The sequence below is a fragment of the Conger conger genome, chromosome 6 (assembly GCF_963514075.1).
Source record: "Conger conger chromosome 6, fConCon1.1, whole genome shotgun sequence".
Taxonomy (NCBI): domain Eukaryota; kingdom Metazoa; phylum Chordata; class Actinopteri; order Anguilliformes; family Congridae; genus Conger; species Conger conger.
The window spans coordinates 18,905,534-18,925,754 of NC_083765.1; the positions used below are offsets into that span (position 1 = coordinate 18,905,534).

Genomic DNA, 20,221 nt, shown 5'->3' on the forward strand with positions numbered 1-20,221 from the left:
ATTTAAGTTTTATGGCAAGTCCCTCTATGACAGATCTGATCTGCTGTTTCTGTTGAGAGACATCAAAAAGACAGTGATTACTCGCTATTGGAATCTCCAAATTGCCTTTTTGGAATCCCACCTAGACATAGCTCAGAGAAAAGGCAGAACACTTATTCGTGGAGGTATTGACGATTTTTCCAGCACTGTGGCTGCGGGTTCATTCTGTTATTATTTTTCATTTTTCTGTTTCTTAGCACAGCAAAATGAGAAATAATGGATGGGAGGTGAAAACACTGTGAAGGCTCTGTGTTTGCTTTCTCAGTTCCATCTCCTTCCCACAACAAGACTGTACAGACAGACATCCATTTCCCTGAACCACAATTTATGACTCAATTGCTAAAATATGGGCATTCAACAGCAGTGCAATTAGAGCCTCACACAAATCTCCTGCTTATTGTGCAATACAAAAGTAGCTGTTCTTCACTTGGTCTAACAAGCAGGAGCATTAACAGGCATACAGTATTACCACGTGTAAATGTCATGAATGAGGCCCTGATGCTTTTAAAAGGGAGGGGAGATGACTTCACTCCTAGACCGTGAGCTCGAACTTCAATCTTTGCAGTGCCGCTGTATCCCTTGGTCCAGCATTACAAAAACAAACACACCTCAGGCTCATTTTCTGGACAGTGAATGAGTGTGTACAATCCCCCTGCATCGCTAACGCTGAACGCTTACTTGGGTGCAGCCTCAGACTTGTTCCACATCATGCTATGTTCGTGTTTCTGGACAGGCGCTCCAAGAGATTAGGGCAATGAATTTACAATTATACGCACCCAAAATTGACAGCTTCAGCATGCCAACATCGCTTGGGCAATCTGTGAGGAAACCCATTTCACACAATGACCAGAAATATTTGATTCCCACTTTGAAAATCAGACATGGAGGCTTTGAATTCAATTTCTGTCTGTTTCAGAGAAATGAAATTACACCAAGAGTGCAGCATGACAAAAGTATTACAACTGCAGCTTTCCAGATGTGAGCACACACAGGAAGGACAGACTAATAAAAGAAAAATGTATACAAATCTTGAAAATGTTATCCAGGATAAAAGGAGAGGAAGAAAGCTATGCAGAAGTACCGCATTCATGCATATCTGATCAGTTCTTATGGGTGATATGTAATGGTTTCACAATGGTGTTTCTCATTGGAGCGAAGGAAACTGTTGAATAGGGTGGGAAAAGCAAAAACTGAACTAAAGTGTAATAGAGGTAGACTGGATAGGAGACAAAGTGAAGGATATAAATAAATCCAGTTTAAACTGCTTCTGAACTCTGGGTATCTATTATATGATTTTCAGGTTGAGTGGCAGGCTGACATAACAGAACGTAATTCTGAACTCAACAATAAGCAGGACTGTTCTTTCTTGGAAGGATGTGGGGGGAAGGAGAAATTGGGCAGGAAGCTTGCTTTGTTGAATTGAAGTCAAATTTCTACTGGCCTATACAAACTACCATGGCCGAGCGGAAAGCCACGTTTATTCGCCCTTTGATTCCTGCAAGTCCTCTATGCTTCCAGATGCTCAATTGCCTCAAACTATTGTTTTTCGTCCAACCAACATGGCCCAAATGCTATTTAACACATGAGCCTACTTTAATTCTCAACTAGTGAACCTACTGTAATTCTCAACCGATACAGGTCACCGATACAGGGTGATTTTGTTTTTACTTTCTTATTTTTTGTATGGACCATGTGTATGTTATGCTGTGGTACTGACAAGAGTAGCACCTCAGAACAATTTTATTGGGCTACTGCATCAATAAAAATAACTATCCCTTTTACTATCTAATTCAATTCAATTGTATTTGTATAGTACTTTTTGCAGAACATTTGCAGAAAAGATGTCTCTTGAAATGATTAATTCAGCAGGTTTTTCAGAAGGGGCAGGAGAATGGCTTTGGAAACACTGGAATGACACTAAGAAGGCATCAGTTGATTTTTTTTTTCAGGAGTCAGGAGATTTTTCCTTGAGGGGTCCCACCTTAATAAATTCGTAGTTATGCCCCTATACATGCCTATAGCCTATTTATAATATGCATAAAGAAAAGGGAGACTAGTTACATGTTCACTGTAGCCCACTGGTTGGGACACACTGCTTTAGACAGGCCTTATAGCCCATAGTAAAATAATCCCTGTAGAACTATCAGAGATCCACAGTATCTCATTAGGGAATGAAACACATTTGGGAGGTGCAAAGAACATTTGTGATATAGCCCACAAATGGAAATTAAACATAACACGTCTACAGACAAGCCAGCAAAAGTCAGAGGAGGTGACACATCTTGCCACATATTGGTGGCAATTGCCTTGTTCTTTGTGCATTGGAGAAATAACCATGCTGCCATTAATTTTTTTAGCACCTCAGTCATTGTTACTGAAGGTGAATTATTATTATTAATAATAATTAATCCCTGGCTTAAACTGATTGGACCCCTTCCTAATCCTTCTCTCAGTGATGACAGAAAGGTTGGCTATTACAAACTGCACTGAACCTTGCGATCATCCCTGCCCCCAAAATACTGTGTCCAATGTTTGCTTTACCCCAGACATATACTCTAAAAGAGATCAAAATGCACTGAGACAGGACACCATTTGCAGACCAATCAGGGCAGAGAAAAAGAACCAGAGGACCAATTACAGAGTAAACTGCTGGTGTGGGAGGTCACCCACATGCCTATGCTCCCTGAAACCTTTAGACAACTTGCGGAAGCAATCATCATTCCAATAGGCTTTCATTATGTATCAAGTCCATTAGCATTACGATCCAGCACAGTGGACTGTCATTGTCGATTACTAAGTGTGAGACTGCAGCTCCTGCTGGGCAGAAACATTCTGTCTGTAACTTTCCCTGTGTTACTTTTATACTCCAGGCAGCCATCCTGGGAAAGAAGCGATTTAATTTGACAGAATAATGGCTACCTCTGAGCCGAGGGAAACTCAATGGATTGAACGTGTTAGCCTTTTTTAGCTGACTGACTGGGGATAATCCAATAAAGATGAATGAGCGTGCCATAAATGGTGTAAAATGCATAATATCCCTCAATGACCATTTCTCCCCATCTGAAACGAACCACAAAGCAGCTGCACCGCATTTACTTTTCAGTTCCATCACTTTAAAAAGCACTGCAGCTAATATATTAGCCTACAAGCACACAGCTAAGGCACTAAGTGGCAATTTAGCAAAATGTATTGTGTTCACCCGGTGAATTTCAGTCTGCTTTAGAGCTGGAAAGTTTTGAGCAAGAGCACCTCCATCATTGGCAGTAACAGCTCACTGAGATACAGACAGAAAATTGGTATTTTTGGGTCTGCTGAAGAAATGCATGCAGTAAGGCCTGTTATTAGTAAGGCCGCTCTTACCTTATAATTCAGGGTAAGTACCTGGCTCAAGGGTACAATGGCTATGCCCCACCTGGGGATTGAACCTGCAATCCCACATCCTTAATCATGCTTGTCTGCTGCTCCAAAATTATGAAATGGGTTAAGGTTTATGATGCTTGGTTTTTCTTACCGAGCTATACATACTAAATGTACACAGAAAAAAATGAGGTAAGATGTATTCTTTCAACAGAATACCTCAATGGCTTCCACTGCGATTTAAAGACATAAATATCAGACAATTTCCCCAAAATCCTTGGACAAATTATATCTTCATCAAATTAGCTTGTTACACCAGAGAAGATGGCTGGGCAGCTGACTTCAGACTACTCACTCCCACCCTGTGCCCCAGACCCGCAAGGTATTAATGCACACGTAGTTCACACTACACTCTGAGGTACTGTAATGACATGGAAACCCCAGAATCCATGTCCATATTGTATACTACTCTGTATACATTCATCCCACTTGCGCTAACAGCTAGGAATCATGCATTTGTGTACAGTACATGACTGCCATGCCAGCTTAAGGAATCCAGATGTAACTCACCATGGGTCAAACATATTTCCATGCCAACACAATTTATAAGCATTCTGGGAAAGCACATGCCAGCACTATCACACGCCAAAAGTGACTAAAGTATTTTAACGGCATAAATAGGACATTTCCCACAGGTTATTCTGTGGAACACCACATACAAAAACGGAACAGTATTACACTAATAGAGTCCTCAACCAGAAAACAATTTATCAGCAGAGACCCAAAAATTACCTGGCATAATGGCTCCCAGGACTCCTTTCAAATGTGTGTATTTATGAACTGCCGTTGTAAGAGAGGTATAACTGCAGACAGTAGGTACCTGAGACTACCTATGACCTGAGACTTACTGAGCCGTAGAGATTCAAAGTCCAAGAAAGTCAACATCAGTGGTGTGTAGTATGTCCAGTGTCTAGAAACCTGCTGCCTGTCGCTAAGACATTACAAACCAACCAGGCCAGTCTTCATGAAGAGTCTCCACACTCCTCCAGTAACTTACATTTGAAAGACAGCCCAGTCTCTGCTGCTCTGCGAATACTCCAGCAGTGAAGCAGTCTGCTCCAAAAACAATTATAAAACAACGAGCCGGTAAGTGACAGGGAATGCTAACGGTATGCTGAATTCACTGGAATCCATTTTCCATCAATTACTCCATCCAGAATACTTTAACTTCTGTTAGAGCAGGGGCTATTGGCATTCCTCGTGCTGAGAGTGGAGTCAGTTGAAGTGTCCACTCTGCTCTCTACTCTAATGTGAATAACAAAATCTATTATTTCAATCAGATACAACTGAGTACTTCTGTATTGCGTTTCTTCGAGTCATGGCAGGCTTGAGTTTTCATGGATGGCAGTCACCGCCAAATGTATTACTTTACCTTAAAAAATAAACCTTTAGGACAGAAAAACAATTTGATCTCCAGCCAGGCCATTCCTCAGAAAAATAAGTCATACAACTAATTAAATCTGCTTTGAGACTTATAAACTTACACAGAAGTCATTTTCAAGTTAGCCAAGACAATTTAACAAATAATATACAATAAAATCCAGGGAAGTGTTGGGTTGGACACAGTACAACATGCTAATGGACGTAAGTGACTTTCCTCTGCACCTAAAATCAAAATCCCTAGTTATTGTTCCCTTTAGGTGCCTGGAATCAGTAATAACACCTGCTCGAGCCTGAGAGACAGTCACAGAATTGTCCACAGTCGGCACCAAGTGTCCCTGACTGCCCAGGATTTATGGCTTTTGATTAGTAAAGGGCTCTGTGCACAGATGTCCCACCAATATCACCCAACACCCTTTCTTTAAAGCACAGAAATGCTAGCTATGGTGTGTCACTCCAATTCCAGCTCCAAACAGGTAAAATATTATGACTTGGTGGTATTCCCTGAACAAATAACCAAAGGAGAGATGGGAAAGAGAAACTCGTTGGCTGATCATATTACATAGGGACAATAAATCTACTTAATTCACTGCTGGAACCTTTTCTCTCTTTTTTTCATTGTTTTTCAATAATTTTAGTTATTCCCATATCTCCTTTCCATTTGAACTCTCCAATTTAATTTGAACTCACAATCATAATAATGTAAAGAAGCTCAAATTGGTCATAGATATGTTTTCTTAGCTCCTAGCACAAACAGTCTTTTGAAAGGCCTAGTTCCTTTGTGGTTATTGAGGGTGAGATTTAGTCATTGACTGCACTGAATCCGGTCAGGAAGCAGACATTCACTGAGCAGCTCTTTTAGAGTCCAGGGCAGGCTGCATAGTCATAACCACAGAAATGTTTTTGGGTTGATTCGTCATCTTTTACATCTGCGTGAAACAGACCACTGTCATCACTGAGGGAGGAACAATGGGGCAGTCATGTCCAGCCTTCTAAATCAAAGGAAAAAAAAAAAAAGTATTTTTCAGAAATACATACATCCCACCCTTGCTAAGATTATTGCCTGGAGACCGACTGAAGGGGGGGATTGGCGTGTGTCGTTGTGAAAGGGGATGTCGTGCTCTGCAATACGACCACACTTTACACTTTTTGGTTCTTTAACTCGCGATGGTCCGTCAATTCCTGTCTGGATAACGTGCATTTCTAAACTTCACTTTACCTTTGTTGCATATTGTTGATTAGTGAGAGAATTCTCCCACTCGCTGGTATCAGAGAGCAGGTGCTGAATTAGCTGGGATGTCTGGAAACAGTGTGCTTTCAGCACAAACTGCCAAAAAGTCATATTCCATTCAAATGTTTCCCCTTTTCACAATTATCTCATCTGTGCCCAGATGACAGAAGAATGGTTTCAATCTTTTTTTAATCACACCCTCGAAAAGTATGCAGTGTTTTTAAATCAGTGCTGAAAGACCAATCTGTGAAATGGCAGGAATAGGCCACAGCTCTGTCTCTGCTGTTTAGCATCTGAGATATCAGTGAGAGTGTTCATTTCCTGTTCATTGCCCAACTCCACACATCTTTCCTCTAGCTCATTTCTCCATTCCCAGCCATCAGTGAGACGGTCATGCTAAATGGCGTCTGACAGTCAAGCTACATTGGATGTCTGTGCTGAATGCTCTGTATTACTGTGATAAGTCTCCTTTCTTTTGCATCAGTCTTCATTTCAAACCTCTTCATACAGTTATTCATATAGTATGAATCCACCAAAGTTCCAGAGATGACAAAATGGAACATGAAAGGAGATATTTATATTGCATACTGTATTTCACAGCTGCTTGTTAGAGTGTCAAAAATAATAAAAGTTTATATGATAACTAATGACTGTCCCAAAAAAAAAAGGTGGGAAGTTTTCAGGATTCATAAAACTATCAACTTGAATATTAACATAACATATGACTCATCAGTTATATGGGAAATGGCAAGCAGCACGTTCCAGCTACCCAATGAAAGTTGTGCCACAAAGGAAGCCCTATGTCAGTGCTTACTGTGAAGTCAAAGGTGTCAGACCAGACAGGGGATGTTGCCTGAAAATAACCTTCAGAGGAAAGTGTATTTCAGGGAGGCCAGAACCATGTAAAACCTTCTCATTTCCTCAATCTGTATTTTACTGCACCATGAAGAACTCTCCATGAACAAGCAGAAGTCAGGAGCAATACGATCAATACAAAATCTCTTCTTCAAATTAATCTCTTCTAACCACAGCTACAGTACATTTATATAAAAATGGGGAAAACATTTTTGCTTCTGCAAATATAATTAACCTTGGAATTAAATGTCTTTCTGAGTTATCTAAGCATCAGATGAATAAATTGTTTTAGACCAAGAAGTTAAGCCAATATTATTTCCAGTTGAAGCTCATTTTTGTATTTTTAATTCTTTTTCATAAGTCAAAGAACATCTGAACTTAACAAGATGGAAAAATTTCAATCTTGGCCTGTATAACCAATGCACATTTGTATGCTGTCAACATGCAATGTTAAGTGGGCTTATGTGGTTACCCTCCTAATATAGATTGTCATTGAGCTAAAGGAACAATGTCTCATTATTTGCCAAACAGATCATTCCAAAAATGCTGATCTGTTAAATTAATTTCAGTGTGTTATAGAAATTTAAAAACCAAAATAACTTTAACTTTAAAATATGCTAGCAAGCACTGAGGCACACTGTGGGCCAACATGTAAAAAGAAAAACAACAAAAAAACAGAATTAGTTTCCACATTATAAATTGTTGTGCTCCCTTGACAAGACATCTGTGTTTCATTCACTGTCTGCTCATCTGCTCCAGTACATTGCTCTATCCCCTGTTTCCCAGTCAACTGCCTAGCATGCCTACTCATAGGCAAATCAGGAGAGAGAGTGAATTGGCCACACAGTCGTCAGGCTTGAGTGCCAAGACTGTCTTCTTGGCCCCCTGTGTACCATGTTCACCCCATATCACCCCCTGACATCTACAAGTAGCCTCTTTAAGAGGTGCTGTGTTCTGTACCTTTGAGCTTAACTGAGTAATCCTGATGCAATATTCTCAGTACACAATACCACCTATTTGTGGAGGAATTTAAGGGCAGATGTTTGCCTGAAGAGAACTAAATGGCTGCATTGTGTTAGTCAGTTCCACTGAATGCATTCGGCAAACACAGGAACATGTAGGACAACAGTACATGTAGATCAAAACGAGCCAGTTAACTCATGAGCGAGCAGGGAAAATAGCAGGAGCTTCTCTAAACATGCATTCATGATCAAAACATGCTCACAAAGAAATGGGAACAGATGAAAAGTCAATATGGGACTTTGCTTGCTGGACTCTCTTCAGACACACCTGAGTACACATTACAGCAGAAAATCCTCGTGGTTTTCTCTACTTTCACATAAGTGTTAAAATGAGAAGATAATAAAAAAGTTAAGCTGTTTAGCTGAAGACTTCTCTTCTTTTCACAGGCCTTTGCCCCTAGTTCCACCACTGTTTAATGTCTCAGGAAGGCATTTCTCATCTGGAGCCCAGAGAGCAGAAAACATAGCTCGAGAGCAGAAAACATAATGTAATGTAATAGCTGGGTGTTTGTAGCACAAGGAGTTGGACGAACCTGATCATCATATCGGAAGGTCAGGAACTGCTCCCCTGTTGTGTCCTCCAGGAAGCTCCCCTGGGGGGACAGAGCAAACTCTGGAAGGAAGTAGACACTTTGCGACTGGCTTGCTCCCATCTGCAAAAAATTCATAAATAAGAATCTTTAGAGAGAGAGATCTATAAAATCGGGAATAGTGACTTATTTCCATTTCAGAGCAAAGTAAGAGAGAGACAGTGAGAGAGTGAGAAAGTGCAATCTATAAAATCACTGTGTAGAGAAGAGTGACCATTTTTCCTGATTTCCATTTCAGAGCAAAGTGGGAAACCAATGTGATACTGACTTTGGTAAAATATCTATTGTTAACCAGGGACATGAGCACAATCCACAGCTTTTGTGTCCTTAGATTGGTTTCTTTTTGCAGGACAAGTGTCATTAAACAAGCCTTTCTTCTTCTTAGAGTAGAAAGTGCTGGCCACAGTCTGAATTCTCCAATTAGAGGAACAATGTGATTACACCGCTGTTGATTGCAACCATTGTACTCGGCAGCATACACATTAAGAACAAAACCACCAGAAGTAAAAAAATCACATGGGTGATGAGTGCATTTCTGCATAGCTGGCACAGTCTCTGAGCCACATGACTAGACGCTCCATCCGGGACACCATAAAAGCATCAAGGCAACCATGAATCACCACACTTTATTTCAAATTCCAACCCCATCCTTAAGGAGACCATACATTCTTACATGAGATTATTATTCATATGTACCTCAAATGCACCAAGCAAGCCTGCAATGCACCATGCAGTAAATTTATCCGGACAGCGATTCACTGACAAGTAAATGTGACAGGACCCTGATCCATGTAGATTACTGCTGACTCCGGGCTAACGTTTATTTCTCTTGCTCTGGTGCAGGAATTGAGCCTGCTTCTGTGCTCGCTCTGACCCAGAGCAGCAGGGACGATTGATGGGGCTACGCAAGCCTGCGCTACGGCAAACTCGCGGGAGTGAGGACGGCGCGTGGGAACACCTCGCCGAGTTTAAACACCACAATTCAAACAAGGGCGTCAACACGCTGCGGCAGTTATGTCCTGTCCTGGGTATTGTCACAGATCCCATAGATTAACCAGATGGACAGCTCAAGCATTCCTTCCATTCTCTGGACTTCCTAACTACAGGCGGTTCTGGTCAATAACAAGAGTTTCCAGTGCGATGAATATTCAGGAGAATGCATGCCCAAAGATGCAAGGTCCATTGCCGCAGTGCTGGCCTTGGCCACGACTATTCATGACGATTCATAAGATGCATACAACTGGAATGTTTTTTCTCCAACAATAGGGTTCCTTAAAGAACAGCAAGTCGAATATCTATATAATACAGTACACATGGCTTGTGTTTTACACGGAGCAGTTATACTTCCAAAGAGTAAGCATTTCACTTTGATAGATAGCTTACTCATTGTTTAGACTGTGTACTACTAAATACAGGAAAATAATGTTATACACATCTATAACACAATATGGTATTACATTATACTATTAGTCAGCTGCATACAATCCCCGTCCAACATTTTAAAGTAACCCCATACTTAGCTACACTTAAATCACATCATTAATAATTCCAATATTCATCAGGAGAGCTAAAACCCTTTGCTGAAACTCAATGACACTTCTCCATGTAGACTCAGTAAAATCAATCTCCCTGTCCAGTCAGTTTTGAAGTCCACACGGCATATATTTCAAAGAAAAATAAGCCCTCTCTAGAAATTATGATCACCTCATTTCATCTTTAGCCAGTTTGATGGATTGGCCTAAAAAAAAAACAATGGAGCCCAATCAAAAAGGAGGCCATCTTCTTTTCCAAATGATTACCCTGTAGGTTTCAACAGATAAGAAAAATACCTTTGAATTAAAAAACTGACTCTAGCCCCACAAATAACAATGTTCTCATTGTATCTCTGATGGTCACAGGGCTGAGATTCAGATTCACAAATCTTCCCAGGGCAGATTGATTGAGCTCACAGCTTAAAACAATTTATGAACGTTTGGAGAATATATAAACTGGCAAAGCCATTTATAGGAGAAGAGGGCCTTTTAGTCATTCCACTTGCTTGAGGTGAGAGCAGCCAGGCAAAAAAACAAATTAGATTTGGCTACGAATGCAAAACATTTCTCATTCATTCCATAATGCGTATCTCCCCGCAGAGCATGTGAAAATAGGTGACCGCTAACTAAGAATACACTGGAGCCAGGTTCCTGTTACAGAGCTGGCTGGCGCTGGCTTTTAAAAGCACTTACTGTGTGCCTCTAAGCACCAGCAGCATGGCCAGCATGCATTCCCATGAGAGGGCGGCGTGCTCTCATCACAGCGACATTGTTCCTTACTGACAGGTCCAGATTAACAGCTCGCTATCTGCGAGCTTAAAACCGCTTCCTGTTCCAGGTGCAAGCCATGGATGGCAGCACTCTAAATCAAGAGCGCTGTATCAGCTGCCCTCGACCCAGCGCCTGCCAGGGCTCCACAGTGACCTCCTGCCCCGCTCTGAGGTCCAGATTCCAGCCGCTTCTGCCATAACCCTCCTCGTCTCCTCAACCACCCGTCCCACCGACTAACCGTCGTACCATCTGCTCGGCCAAAAATTACATTCATGCTTTCTGGGTTTTCCCACACCAAGAAGCAAAACAAACAGGCTGCTGAGTGTACTCCAGGGGGGTCAGTGATGTAAGGGAGCGCACGGCTTTTTTGCACAACTTCGTGTCACTAGGGCATCCCGGGCGGCTGTTCAGTAACCTCACAAGTGTGTGAGATAACAAACATGCCCTCAGCTGGGTCTGTATGTATACAGGGGGGAGCTCAGTCATTTTCTTTGAAGGCTCTGCTTAGTCTTTTATGTCCAATCGGCTGAATGCTCCATGTACAAATTCATTTCCATTTATTAAGCTGATGCCATTTCCCATGAGAAAAAGGTTTCTAAAAAGCATAGAGGAAACACATATGGACTATAGAGAATATTAAATATATGTGTTACAGAACTGGCATATACAATTATGACATGTACTGTCTAGTAATTTCTTTCCACTTCACAATCCTTTCTAATATGTCACTATACTGTGAATACAACGTGATTTTTACATGTGCAATGTCTGCAAGCTGTTCAGATATCACCTACCTTTAACTAAGAATACACTTATGCTCATTAGTTCATGATAAAATGTACTGAATATTCACACTGTCTGGGGCTCGGGACAAAGGAAATGAGTGTATACACACCGTGGAACACTCCTTGATAAATGAGCCAAATATGGAGGAACGGGTGCGTGCCATGGCAAGTTGCCTTCGTGGAAACGCCAGCTAGGCGTGGCCTTGGACACGGGGCTGCAGAAAAGTTTCAGGCGCAAGTACAAGAGAGGCTGCAGCAGATTCCAAATGCAAGTGGAATCTGGCCCACACTCTCAATTGTTCAGCAGGAAGTACATGCAAATGTGAGTGAAAAAAACAGCGAATACAAAATGAAGAAAGGCAGAAAAACACCAGATGCACTCTGAGAAGTGCATAAAAAACATACAAAGTGTGGTACCCTATAGCCACATAGAATCCGACCCCTAGCCAGCAATATAGAACTAACTAGTATCTTTTTTTCTTTGAAAATGTACTCATTTGAACCCAAGAGAACATTACTGTACATTCAGGGTACATTTGGGAAATCTGAATCCTCCATTGTCACTTTATTTCTGAGAGTATGGGGCATCCTCCAGGGGAAGGTCGGCTGGTTGGGCCACCGCACTGGCCTTATGCAATCGCGCCAGGCAGGCCTGCGGCCGACGCAGCACGTGCCTCTGCTCGGGCCACATGGCACAGCAGCCGAGTGCGAAGTCGTTTGTCATCCTTGGCGAGGCGGGACGCTCAGGCTCTGCCCCACATCTGGCCGTGCGCGCATTCCCCAGCCGTGAGGTCAGCACGACGTGGCAGCGGCCCGCTGGAACGGCGTCTGGGAAATGCCGCCCTCTCAAAGGCCGAGGCCAACTGGCTCTCTTGGTACAGTACAGGGGTCGTTGAGTCACTTCAATGGGCACGAGGATTACAGCCAGAGAAAGGAAACTGCGGCACGATAAGCTGACGTGCCAAACTGAGGGAGCCAAGTTATTATGCAGGGAAGACCTGCAAGTTTCAATTGAGATTTCTCCCTGACCAGTAATAATGGGCTTACGCCTCAAGGGCAAAGAGTGGAGTTTTATTAGCGGTCTTAGCACTGGGCCAAATCATTGCAATTGCTTCATCTGGAGAGAGACCGACCAGGTGTTGGAGGCACAATCCCTTTCTTTGATCTTGTTCCGTGAAATCCTACTTGGGGCGACCCAGCAGAGCAAGATAAATTAAAAAGCAAAACACTATTAGCACTTGTCGTTCAGCGGCTGGGCTGGGACAACACTGTCCCCCAGCAAATCTTTCGCCGGGAATGGCTCTCTTTCTTTTTCAGCCAATTTAACATCCTGATCTAAAACCGCCTCCACACCTTCGGCCAATCTAATAGGCGTCAAGGACACTTGTGGAAACCCATGCATACCTCTCATTGAATGAGCACCAATAAACCCACAGCTATACTCACAATACTGTTTGAATAGAGGGACAGGGAGGAAAAAACCTACGTCACGGTGCAACATTTATCAGCCCTAGCTCCTTCAGCAGAATGGACGCATGGCATACCTTTCCCCCAGCCTGGGGAACTCGACCCTGTACAGCTGAGCACCACTTGGGCTTCTGAGCACACTCGGGAGCAAATAAACACAGGCCGCTTCCTGAAACAATTAAGAGGCACTTGACAATAAGTACTGTTTGACCGGAGATCGGATTCCCAGGGTGCCCCCACAACGGAAAAGGAAACCGGGGAGATGCAGTACGCTTGGGTGGGAGCGTCCAAGCATTCCAGCGGAGGCCGGCGTCTGACCCCTTTTCGGCCCAGTCTGGCCGGTGCAGACCCTGTGTGAAGGGCCTGGACCACTTGTGGCACTGAGAGAAACAGCTCAGCCATCAACCTCAACGTCTCCAGGTGCTGCGTTTGGGTTTCCGCTATTTCCGTTGCTGTGGCAACGACACCGTGACATCGGGGAAAATATCATTAGGTCTCAGAGGGTGTGGCAATCCAGCCCCTGGAAAAGCAAAATGGTGAGCATGACCTTGCAGTGACAACTGATCCCTCCAGCCAACTGGGCTGGGAAACGATGCCCAGCGGAGCCACCAGCACTCCTCGCTTCGTTCCTCCGTCTGTGGAAACACGGCTGTGCAGCCGGGAGAGATACAGCCCCGCGTTTAATGGCCCTTTCATCCTCCACAGCTTAAGACATCTATATGACCCAAAACACAGGGAAGGGGGAAGAGGTGGAGATATATGCCTGTTTAATGCTCTGTTATGTTTGGCTACCTGATTCCTGAAACCCAGCCCTCTGGCAGAAATAAGCAGCTCTGCCAGAGAGCAAGAACCTGCGTGGCGTACTGGAGTAAGTTCCGCGGGCTGTGGACCTGGAACGCTCCATTGGGTGGGGTCTGGTTATCAGTCCTAGTAGAGTCTCTTTCTGAGAAGAGCCATCGCTATGCTAGTCCACAGCCTACTGGCTAAGGTACATGACTGGGACCCGGAAGGTTGGTGGCCCAGGTGCAGCCACGATAAGATCCACACAGCTGTGGGGCCCTTGAGCAAGGCCCTTCACCCCGCATTGATCCAGGGGGGATTGTCCCCTGCTTAGTCTAATCCACAGTGAGTCACTTATGTACAGTGCTTTTGATATGAGCCATTACATAGCTGGGAATATTGGCAATAGAGTATTTGGATCAAAACAAAAAATAAGATTAAATAATCACATTTCATTAGAAAAAGAAAACTTGTAATACATTTGCTTGCTCCAACACTAGATGATTTGGCAGGAGTACACCTCTTCCCAAAGATTTGACTGTCAAAGTCTTGGAAATAAATTAGTGTTTGCTCCTCATACTACATGCTGCATAAAGGTTCAGAAAAAAAACTGACAAACTGACAAAGTTTTGAGGGGATGGTTTTATACATTTGCTTTATTTTGGTCACTGTAATATATCATATCTTCTGCAAAATGCAGTGTGCATATGTGTCTGTGCATGTCTGGGCATATGCATGTATGTTTGTGGGTATATGCTACAGATGCCGCCAGCAGTTTCTGCATTGCCCTGTTGCCTCATATTGGTGTCCACTGCCGATCTTCAGTGTCTTGGCTGGTGCCTTCAGTGTGCTGTGCTTAAAACTTGACTGGGAGGCCCAGCAGAGAGCAGATTGGCTGAGCACCAATCTAAGAAAACCTGAGCTTCTCCATTTGCAGCACTTAGCTGGACTGACTGAATGACCACACTGTGAGTGTCCATAAAGAAACCTTTCACACGTCCCTCGGACGGCTCCTCGCCTTGCTGCAGGCGACCTCCGAGAGAAGGCACAGTTCCCAGCAGCGAGATCATCCCTTTGGAAATGTTTATGGAGAGGAAAGGGCTGAGCAGATAGGTGAAGCCTTTACCTTCAGCTTGAAAGCAGAGCTGATATGGGCCTGCAGCCCAAAGAGATCTATTGTAGAACATGCACTCTACCATAAAGTACTGCAGAAACAGAAATACAACTCATCCAACCCACTGCTAGCAGCAGTTCTAGTTCTCTCTGACAGTGAAGACAGCAGATGAGCAAAATGTTTAAAATTCAAGGCTGTGTGTGTGTTTTTGTTGGTGCGTATGTGCATGTGTGTGAGCGCACAAGTATAATGAAATATTATCGGTTCATTTTGATTGAAACCAGACAGCAACCGCAATGCTTGTAGAGTAGTGGCTCAAGCTAAAAGCAAAGGGGGTGCAATTCCACACAGGACAGTGCATCTCCACTCTCTTGGCTGGGTTGGTCAAGATATACTGGCTTACTTGATGTGTGCCATGTGTGTTTTATTAAGACTTATTTCAAAATGATTTTGCTATACTCAGGAGTCTCTCGCCAAAAATAAATGTATCTGTGTGTTTCATTGATTTAGGGGTTTATCTGTTAAGGTGCAATTACAAGCAGCTGTGAATTCAGAGCTCCAGAAGGAGATATCAATCAGTGATGTGGGACTTGGGAAAGCCAGGAGGTATTACAGGTTAATAAGTTAATAGGAAAGGTAGAGAACAAAATGAAATTCAATAAAATTCTAATAAAATTCTGGCAGGAAAAATAATTCTGAAATCAGTGTGTTTGAATGATAAACCCAATGAAGGACTTGGAATGCAACAAAGAAGTCCCAACAGTAGTGAATTCTTCACTACAAAACAATAAACACGTGCAATGCTGTAGATAAATGATAATAGGAAAGATTACTCTCTAGCAGATCTTGGGTTTTGCTATTTTAGATTATATATTAATCATTTTCAGCAGTGTACAAGTTTTCTTTTCAAAAATAACGGCCAAAATGCCAAGGCAGCGTCCAGGGGCAGGAACACTATTGGGTCATAATACATAATGGTCTCAAATTTGCACAATTTCACCAAAACCAGCCCCCATGTTGGCCTTCAGTGGGCCACAAGTTCTTCCTGCATGTTGAAATCAAAGGTCTGCTGTTCTCTAGGCCCTCACAGTGGTGAAAGAGCTCCGTCTTATGAAAAACTCCCCAGATATAAGCCTCTGATAACATGCCCTCATCAGAAACATATTGAGCACTAAGTGATGTCACTCTGAACCACATATAGCCAAGTCCCCATCAGTTGTTTTCTTTTAGTGAGAAGATGTTTAGCTAATTGCATCTAAGTTATATTAAAAATAGAAAGTACTGTGGTTTAGTTTGAACAATGGCTACAGTTTTAATTTGGATTTCACAAGCACACACTATGTAAAAGACTTTACTGTAACAGGGCTGATATTCAAGTACTTTTATTGTATTGTTTATCTTTTTTTCTCAACATCTTCCTTTGTTGCATTTTGTCATTGATCAACCCCAGGCATTTCTTTGCTACACATGATTTCTTTTACCATTTATATTAAACTGTCTTGTACTTTTGATCGCACTGTGACAGTCCATTGGTTCCCACCTTTACCTCAGGGCGCTTCACAGTTCCCCACAAACGACAAGGCCCGGGACCACGCCACACACAAAAACAGAGAAAACATTATGTCGTCGCCCTCTCTATCCCTTTCTTTCTTTCTGCCAAGTGTTTATATGTGGCTGCTGGTCCCTGGGGCTGCATTAACACTTTTAGTCCCAAGCCAAACATGAAGTGGCTCCACCAAAATCCCAAGGTTTTCTGGCTTGGGTTGAGAAAATTGAGAAAGTTAAGAAATTAGAGTGGGGTTTTGGGTATTTGACAAAAACTTAAATCAATGGACCTCAATGAATATACGATTAGTATAAGATGTTATTATTGTCACTACTGTACTTATTTTTTTATGATCTTTGACCTGTTGCTGTCGGAGGGGAGCGCAAGGAGAGGGAGGATGAGACAGAGAGGTAGGGGGAGGGTGACAGACGGGGAAGTGCAAACACTTTTTATATAGTTATATAGTTTAGTACGCAACATGCAGTATTTCACACCTCATAAGACCCATAATATAATGTCCTTTTGGAGTCTCCAAACATCCTTTTTGAAAAGCTGCTTAGCTTATAAAAACTACGCAGAATGCAAATTTCTGGTGATATTGTCATACAATTTGAAAGAGGATTTGTCCAGTGTTGTAGCTGTGGCTTTATTTACATTTACATTTTGTAATATGAGCTTGTTTGGTTTAGTGATTCTGACTCCAAAAGGGCTACCTTTCAAAAGTCTTTAGTCAAAAGGGTTCAAGAATAGTAACCATTTTATTTTTGGTATGTTATTTCCAAGCTTGTGTCAAGAAAAGTGGTGATACTTAAGGGATAATTAGGGGCCCAAAACAATAGTATAGATTGGTTGAAAAGGTATAAGGTCGAGAGTGCTATATGGCACTCTCGGGATGTTACGGTAGTTAGCTGGGCATCACAATAATCAGCCTAGACATCTCCACAGGGGGCCTGGGCAGCACTGCCATTACAAGGCTGGGTGTCAACAGTGCTGATTCAGCTTCCACACTTTCTTATGGGGGCGACATGGCTCAGGCAGTAAGAGCAGTCGTCTGGCAGTCGGATGGTTGCCGATTCGATCTCCCGCCCGGGCTGTGTCGAAGTGTCCCTGAGCAAGACACCTAACCCCCAAATGCTCCTGACGAGCTGGTCGGTGCCTTGCATGGCAGCCAATCGCCGTCGGTGTGTGAGTGTGTGTATGAATGGGTGAATGAGAAGCATCAATTGTACAGCGCTTTGGATAAAGGCGCTATATAAATGCCAACCATTTACCATTTACAGATCCCATACATTTCCTCTCCAATCCTCACAGTATATCAGTCATAGGTCTCTTACTGCCATCAGGCCTGCATGGTAAGTAATTTGCATACATATGTAGTCAAAGATCCACCATTAGACGAGTAAGCATAGTGCTCTCCCACTGAAGCAAAAAATATTAAAAATCTAGTGAGTGAGGATGCTCTGGTACACTCACGCTGGGCAGGTAGACTGGAATGGCCATCTTGTTCTTATCAGACCTGATCATGCTTTAATATGGACACAATACTACTGCTTATTATAAAAGATGTCTGGCAAATTTCTTTGATGAGCTTTAATTCTAAAAAAGTAATTTAGGCACAGAGCGGGGCATTTCAGGTGCTGCTGAAGTCTTGATTGGAAGTGATGATTTCATATTTTCTTTCTTATCCAAGGCATGATATACTGCCTTAAAGTGTACACAATGCCATAGAGTACAACACCATGTATCCATCAAGGAATCGTTATAAGTGCATTCTTCGGCCAGGACTTTCCTTACAGCTCTTACAGCTCAAAGTGCCACTGAAGTGTAGACATTTCTAATAATAACAGCCCCGTTTCCTCATGAGCTTAAGATTGTGTCTTATAAATGCCTTTTATGAGTTCAGCTACTCCTAAAACAAAACAAGTTAGAGGGCATCATACTGACTACAAATTCCAAGCAATATTCAATGGAAATGACTGCAGGGAATGACTGCAGGGTCACAACTGAGAATGCCAAGCTCTTATATTCATTGAACAGAGCATTGTAATAGTGATTTTTCAAATATAATCAGAAATGTACTTTATCATTTCGAAAAGAATCCTGAAGAAAATATCACTCTTCACACTAGCTGCCTGGCATCCTGAAACAGAAATATGCACAGATATTTCTTCATGCAAGATAAATATACAATCAATACAATCCTACAACTCATACAATCAATACTAACGCACTATTTGTGTTTTACTTTGAATTTGGTAACACAGATGAGTATGAAGTCTTTAATCATTTGACTGCAGAATGTGTGACAACATGGATCAAATGGTACATACCAAAATATTCTATATTTAAATACATACATAACCAATTAAAAGACAGATCAGCCAACAAGAATGTTTCATTGTGAACTACAGAAAGAACTGTTCATTAAAATCATGAGAAAATCCCTGAAAGCCAGATCATTACTGTACAGAAGGTGTGGGAATGACATTGATGGAATATAATCAATGCACTTCTTCAGCCCATATTTTCAACTATATTCATGGACAAAAGCATATAACCCATATCCTAGCAACCATTTAAAGTATACATTGTGACTCGAGTCAAAGAGCTTATGATTTTGCTGAAGGTTATTCTGAGCTACATTATGTAAACTGTGCACTCCTAAGTGCACTTATGGATGTGGACAAATGGTAAATATTTTTCCATGGCTTATGTCCATTCTTACATTGTGTAATTCCTGATTGCAACCCACTTAGTTGTCTGTGCTGCCCAAGAGAAGTCATTCCTAATATATAAATAAATAAAATGCAAATTTATAACAAGATAGCATTAATGTTTCAGTTGAATAATCTCAAATCATTGCTATCCTGTATCCTGCTATACCAGCAGAATCCTAATGGATGTTGCCACTTCTTATATTTCAGGTCATTCACTTGAAGGAAAAAGCACGAGAAAGGTGGCATGACACTGCACATTTTATCACTCATCTGAATGCAAAAAATAATGCAGGCATCAAGTTGGAGAGAAACATTTTGTTAAAGACAGAGCCTTAAACTTAAAAGATTGCTTGAAAAGCACCAAATAGCAAAAGGCAATCAAGCATTACACCAATCCAACATCTGCTTGTCATAATCCGTGCATCAAGCCAAGCGGAAAATTGCTGCCGCAAAATTATTAGCTGCCCTGACTACTTCTTGACCCTAGTGTCCCTGCTCTCTCTGTGCTATGACCCTGCTCAAAAGGTTATACAGGAATGATAAGAAAAGGCATAACAATCTGCAGAACAATGGGGTTTTAAAGAAGAAGGCCTCTGCACTGAGCACAAATTTGACATGCAGCTTCAAATCTTCCCTACGTACGTAGAACTGATGAGTGTGAGAAAGTGCAACTTTATGCCCAGAGCCCTAGTCCATGAAGCCGTATAACACATGGCTTACAGGGACGTATTCCACAGCAACCGTGTGCTCAGCTTCTGTCAACAACACTATTTACTGCAGTTTGTGTACAGCAAACTTTTCTGAAGTGCTTAAGGAGTTTGTTGTTTGCAGTTTTAGTACTATGGCTCTGCATGCTGTAACTCTTTATTGGGACATTAAAGTGTTGGGAATAAAGAGCCAGTTGTTGCTATGTGGGGAAACACTAAGCATTATTCATTTCACAACATGACAAAAATCCCACATAAACCTCTAGAC

At 42.2% G+C, this 20,221-nt stretch overlaps 1 protein-coding gene across 1 annotated transcript in view; it reads right to left on the reverse strand.

Moving 5' to 3' along the window:
- The window catches only part of adamtsl3 (ADAMTS-like 3), an 85,542-nt gene that overhangs the window by 61,113 nt on the left and 4,208 nt on the right, over positions 1–20,221 (reverse strand). The window contains exon 3 of the mRNA XM_061246114.1: positions 8,478–8,597. Coding sequence (XP_061102098.1) covers positions 8,478–8,597 — 120 coding nt within the window. The remainder of the gene's footprint in view (positions 1–8,477; positions 8,598–20,221) is intronic.